Consider the following 6,248-nt stretch of genomic DNA (forward strand, 5'->3'; position numbering starts at 1 on the left):
GGAAGGGCTGCACTTGCCTCTCGAAGTGGGGCAGTTTGTGGTGATCCAGGCTGATGGGTTGCTGTTCTTATCCATGGCCAGGATTTGGGATCAGTTTTGATCCTCACCAGAGCTGAGACAGAGGAAGTGTTGTCGAGAAATTTCTTGCCAAAGCTGGATGGTTTCAAAGATTATACGAGCTGTGTGTACATAGTTCCTGAAAGCCAAGCCCCTGGAAGGTATGTCTGCAGCTCCCAGGGGGTTTTGCCATGATGGTGTGTTGTTTCCTTTTAACCCATGTACTTTGAAAGTCACCTGAATAAACGCTCCACAAACTAACCCCCAGGCAGCCCCCTGACACCTCCTGTGGGGGGCTTTGGCAGCAGCTGATCTCTCAGGGGTGTCTTGTTGGAGCAGGTAAGCCAGCCACAGGGGCACAGTGTGCTAGTGCTGCCTGGATCAGAGTCCAGAATCCCTGTGGCTGTTAAATGGACACGTGTGTCTGTCTGAGCATGGGTGTGTGTGTCTGTGAAACCATCCGATGGGAGCCACTCCAGAACTCCTGCTGCATAAACCCTGCTCTGCCCCGAGGGCTTGCGCTTGGGTTTCCTTCGGCTTCTGACCTGCTCCTGCCACCGTGTTGTGGTTCCTGTATTTAAATAACAAACACAGTAGTTGTGGTGGCCCTGGCACAAGGCTGGTGGTGTCTTACCCTGCTCTGTTCTTTGCTGGAGTTTGTCCCCACTGCTGCAGCGTGGTGTGGACACAGTGTGGTGCGTGGGCCCCACATGGCAGTGGCAGTGGCAGTGGTGCTGGGCAGGAGCAGAGCACACCTGCTTTGGCTTCAGTGGCTCCAGTACACTAGGAACAGCCTCTTCCTTCAACATGGGCTGGGCGTGCTGGGGGAGTGCTCCAGCATGGAACTGGAGGCTCTGAGGAGCTGGTTGCTTGTCCCTGGGCAAGAGCCCTGATGCTTTCCATGTTCTCTTGAGAACTCTTAATGTTTGTCTCAGTGATGGGGAGAGGTAGAGCCTTGTTCTCAAGTAGTGTGAATCAGTGTCACCCTCTTGTAGCTGTGGCATGAGAACCAAGGGCAGTGTGGAGATTTGGTTCTCCCAGTGTGTTTTTAGGTGCTTATCTTGTGCTCTGTTGGGTAAAGCTGTAGCAATAATCTTCTTCCTCCATGTGCAATAGTCCCTCAAGGCTTGGCTGTGACAACCCCTGCTTGGTCCCTGTTGGCTGTCTTTCAGAGCTCTGCTCCCCTGGGGCTGTGGAACACAGGTCAGGGAGAAGATGAGCAGGGAAACCAGGAAGGTTTTCAAGGGGAATGATGTCAAACACAAGCACCTGGGAGAGTTCCAGCCCCTGAGACACCAAGAGCTGTGACCTGCAAGGGTTTCTAACCATGTGCTGTCCTTTCCGATAGATCCGCCACAGTCAACTCCAAAGTGCTGGGCTGAGACCTCCTCGTCGGGGCTGATGCTGCAGCTGGTTTGCAGCTGGCCGGGGGGGTATCCCCACCCCACCCTGCACTGGAGAGAAGAGGGACAGGATCTGGAGAACTCAAGCTGGGTCCTCAGCTCCACAAGCTCCTCGGACACCCATGTGGAAACGCTCAACAGCTCCCAGCTCTCCCACCACAAAGTGTTCAAGTGTGTCGGGAGCCACGTGGTCAGGCAGGAGGAAACCACGTGCACTGTGGAGATAAGTGAGTTCACTTGCCCACCCTAATGACCATTCATGAGCCTGCTGATGGTGGGGCAGGCAGGAACCCTGCTCATCCTCTGCCCTCCAGACCACTAAAGCAGGGCTCAGGCAAGCCAGGCTTGCAGGCACTTGCTGCAAGGGGAGATGCTAACAGAGGAACAGGGCTGGGCCTGTGCAGAGGTGACTGCTCAAGGCATGGAAGTCCTGCAGCTGAGCTCCATCAGGGCACAGCTGCAGGTGAGTTGTGTTTTGGGCACATCTTCAGGGGCTGAATCTCCCCACACTAAGCTTGTCACCTGTGCAAGCACTGTGTGAAAGTGAGAGGTGGTTTTAGTGCCTTGCTCAGCTTGACGTTAAGTTGGGTAGGGCTGGGCTTAGAGGAGGAAGGTCATGAATGTCCCCAGACCCCTGTCTGAGGGGTCCGACTAAAGCTGCTTTGGAAAGCCTGAGCTGTATTTATCCTCCTTTGTCAGAGCTACACAAGAGCTCTGCTGATCCTAAGGAACAATCCTGGGCTGCCTTTCTTCTCTCTGCCATCTTCCCACTGGCAGATATAAATCTTCACATCCCACTGGGGATGTAAAGATGGATGTCAAAAGAGCAATGTGGAAGTTGCTCAGATTGTCCCAGGGAGGCTGCTGAAGTCCTTTGAGTGAGCTGAATGCCAGACCCTTACTGCTCAAAGCCCCAGACTCCTGCCTGACCTCCTCCTGTTAATGATTATTAATCAGTCAGATGCTGATTATGCCTTCTGTTAAACTCCCCCATTCCCACCTTGACTCTTTCCTTGTTCTTCTTCCCCTGGGGCTGTTCAGAAATCCCTTCACTGGAATCAGAGCCCCCACAGACCTGCTTTGTGGGTGACAGTGTGACCCTGACGTGCCGAGTGACTGAGAGCACCCCAGCAGCCAGGCTCACGTGGCTGCGGGGCATCACCCAGCCAGGGGCAGAGATCCAGCCTGGCGGCAGGTACCTCATCGCCCAGGAGGGCAACGTGTCCCGGCTCACCATCCAGAACTGCTCCCAGGCCACCGATGGAGGCTGCTACGTCTGCAAGGCTCAGAACCCCGTGGGGCTGAGGGAGCTCTTCGTCTGCCTCACAGTGAAGCGTGAGTGGGGATTGTGGGGACACAGCTCACTGGGGCCATTGGTGAGCCCCCAAGAGGCGCCGTTTGCCACTAAGAGCCCTCTTTGCCTGCCATACATCCTTTGATGTATGGAGCCACCCTTTGATGCTTTCCATGCTCTTGTGGCAAGCGTTGATGCAGGACTGGCTCCCTTCAGCCCAGGGTGAAAAGGACCAATTCCCGTCAGCTCAGAGTAATGGGCCTGAGAGGTACATCCTTGATCCCTCCTGGGGGTTGTGTGTCTCCTCTCCACAGAGCCAGTGAACATCGTTGGGGTCGTGGGTGCTGTGGTGGTCCTGTCCCTGCTGGCTGTCCTCACTGTCACCGGGGTTGTCCTGTACTACAGTCCCCTCCTGTGCCTCAGAGGTAGGAGCTCTGTTCTGCACAAGCTGGGGAGGGGGTTGCTCCTTCCTGGGGTGGTCTCATTTTATCCCCAACCTGCTTGTCCTTCCTGGTGTGCTGGAGTCAGCCACCGATGATCACCCCAGCCCTTGGGTCTCATCCTGCTCCTGGTCAAAACCCTGTCAGATGGGGTTGAAACAGAAGGCACTTCCCCAGCTGTGTTCTTCCCCTTGCCTTCTCCAGGGAGCTGTACTGTGATGGGTCTTCTCCCCTTTCCTTGTGTCCTCCCTGATGCTCTCGTTGCATACATGGGCAGGTCACCTTCATGTCTGAGCCTCCACGTGTGGCTGCCAGAGACCATCCTCCTGCAGGCAGGATAGACAGGATTTGTGCAGTAAAACCAAGACTGCTCTGGGACCAGTTTCTAATGCTCTTTTCCCTTCCCTTCTCTCCCATTCAGGTGCTGCATTCAGGTAAGTGCTGATGTTCTTCAGCCCAGTCCCACGTGGCCTCACTAGTCAGGCTATTTTCAGAGGAGGGGAGTCCACCTCTGAGGCAGGAGCCATTCCCAGGGCAAAGCTGTTCTCATCTGGGAGCTGTGCTTCCTGTGGGAAGGGGATGGTGGGGCTGGCGTGGGTGCAGGAGCCGGAGGTTGAGGGGAGAGAGGGGAACACATGGCACCAGAGCAGGATCCCAGTCACTTTGGGATTGCACAGGGACAGTGCTGGCAAGGCACTGGTCACTGTGGGAGGGAGGGGACTGTGCAGGAGAGCTGCCCCTTGGTGCTGGTGAGCCCAGAGACTCACCAGTTAATAGATAGTAAATAGAAGCAGTGATCTTCTGCCCCTGTAGGGGTGTTTGCACCATGTCCTTATCCCCTCAGGAAGGATGCACATGAACAAGTGCCTTCTTGGGGTTTGGGTGTACCAGATTTCTTCCCCACTTCCAGCTTGCACTCCTGGCCCTGCTCCTTCCCTTGCCTCTGTTCCCACAGCTGTGGTGCATGGGAAGTCTCTCTTCTGGGTGCCATCATTCCCCCATCCATACAGGAGGGGAGAGCAGCTCCTCTCTGGAGGGGCTGGTGCAGTTTGGTACATGAATGTTTGCGAGGTGGTTGGAGGACTTGGGAAACGAATGGGAAGCAGTGCAGAGTGTGGTGGTGGTCTGAAACCAGCTGGTTTTGCACATGGTTGGTGCAGGATTGGAGGGGTCCATCAAAATTGGTCATTTTGGGGTAGAGGGTGGTCAAAGCCCAGGGGACACAGGCTGGAGGGAGGGTAAGGACAGGCTGTCCTCAGCCTTTTAGCCTGTACCTGCGTGCTCTGCTCCTCACAGGAATCAAGACTCGGGTGATGTCTTAGTGCTGGTGGACTCAGATGACGATGATGGGAATGGGGAAGAAGAGGCCATGAGCAGCTCCACCAAGCAGGAGGTGTTGGCGCTGGTCAATGGGGGCAGCGTTTGGGCTCCTTATCTCGGCTGCCTTATGGAAGGTGAGCCCTGGTGCCTGCCTGCGGCCTCTCTGCCTGCAGGGAGGGAAGAATTCCTGCTCTCTGGCCTCTTGGCTCCTACTGAAATGCTGCTGCTCTGTGCCCTGTGTAGGTGACGATGGCGAGCAGCATGGCAGGGGCTCTCCAGAGGAAATGAGGGGAGAGGAGACACAAGGCTCGTAGCTTCATGAAGCAGAGGCACACAGAGCTCTGGCTGGCTGCCCAGCGTCAGGCACGTCCTTGCTGTGTGGCTGAGCACAGGCTGTTAGGGTCCTCAGCAGGCTGGATCCGTCAGAGCATCCCCACTGCCTTCTCCACTTGCCCCTTCCCCAGCTTTCACTCTGTCCTTCCCCAGCCACGTGTCTCCATTTCTCCTCTTTCATGTTCCTCTTTGCCTCAGGTGCCTTTTGAACAAGGTGGCACCCAGTGCAGGCAGAGCTCACAGGTGGGTGCCTGTAGCCTGCTCCCCTTGATGGACTCAAATACCAGTCTGGAGTTCTGGCTCGGTCACCATGACCAGTGCTGGGGTTGCGGGAGTGTGATGGAGACAGTCCCTGCGGGGCCACAGTGGTCCTGGGGTGGCAGAAGAAGCAACTGGTGCATGGGCAGGACATGGGTGGTGCTGACTATAGGGGGCTTAATTGTTTTTATTATAAATATTTTTCCCCTAATCCTTCTGGAATGTTGCTCCGTGTCTAAGCTGGGAGTTACTCTGGGAGTGGTTTTGAGGGGGTGCCTGGCTGTGGTGGGAAGCACAGGGGGAACTTACACAGGGAGGGGATGAGGGGAGCAGGATCTGTGTGGAGAGGAGGTTGGAGAGGAGCAGAGGGCTCTGCAGGAGGGCACCAGCAGTAATCAGCTGTGTGAAGTGGAGATGATGGAGACATGAGTGCACCCAGGGGACAGGGGGGATGTGAAGGGTGATAGGGGGAGCACACAGGGTGATCTGATGGAACATGGGGGAATGAAGGGGATCTGATGGCATGTGGGGTGGGAAGGAGGCACTCCTGGAGCATGCAGAGAGGAGGTGAAGTGTGCTGAGACCAGTGTGAGATGAAGGGGAGCTGAGGAGGGATGGAGGCACACCGGAGCGCTCGGCGGGGCAGTAGTTGGGGTCCCTTTATGCACAGTGCTCTCTGAAGGGGCGATGGAGCCTGAGCAGAGGTTTGGAGAGGCTGGAGCAGGGTCTGAGGGCTGGGGGGACATGAGTGCAGTGTGGCTGGAGAGCTGCAAGTGTCCCCAGGAGCTTCAGTGCAGTCCCTGTGCCTGGAACCAGGCCAGGAAAACCGCAGGGAGCTGCCGGAGCCTCCGGCTGCCCCTGGCAACAGTGTTGTGCTGCCGCCATCTCGGCTGCCCCATGTCCTTCATGCTGAGGAGGCACCAAGAGCGATGGCCTTGGACCTGGAGGGGCATTTGAGCAAGGCTTTCCAGGACAAGCTGCGGCTGCCCTTGCGCTGCCTTGAGTGAGATCCCTTGGGATGGGCAGGAGAGCTGGGTGCTGCCCGACACGCTCTCAGGTAGCTTTCACACCATTTCCTTCGCTCCAGGAGCAGAGCTCCTGCTGCTTCCCTTGGAAACAGGGAGCTGGAGAGCTGCTGCCCTG

At 56.5% G+C, this 6,248-nt stretch overlaps 1 protein-coding gene across 1 annotated transcript in view; it reads left to right on the forward strand.

Annotated features, from left to right (window-relative positions):
- Positions 1-5,056, forward strand: part of VSIG10 (V-set and immunoglobulin domain containing 10) — a gene marked incomplete at its 5' end in the record, with an annotated part of 7,238 nt that extends 2,182 nt beyond the window's left edge. The window contains 6 exons of the mRNA XM_010016000.1: positions 1,406-1,687; positions 2,502-2,795; positions 3,069-3,179; positions 3,616-3,628; positions 4,491-4,648; positions 5,046-5,056. Coding sequence (XP_010014302.1) covers positions 1,406-1,687; positions 2,502-2,795; positions 3,069-3,179; positions 3,616-3,628; positions 4,491-4,648; positions 5,046-5,056 — 869 coding nt within the window. The remainder of the gene's footprint in view (positions 1-1,405; positions 1,688-2,501; positions 2,796-3,068; positions 3,180-3,615; positions 3,629-4,490; positions 4,649-5,045) is intronic.
- Between the last annotated feature and the right edge of the window lie 1,192 nt (positions 5,057-6,248).

This window comes from Nestor notabilis, unplaced genomic scaffold (assembly GCF_000696875.1).
Source record: "Nestor notabilis isolate BGI_N333 unplaced genomic scaffold, ASM69687v1 scaffold17046, whole genome shotgun sequence".
NCBI lineage: Eukaryota > Metazoa > Chordata > Aves > Psittaciformes > Psittacidae > Nestor > Nestor notabilis.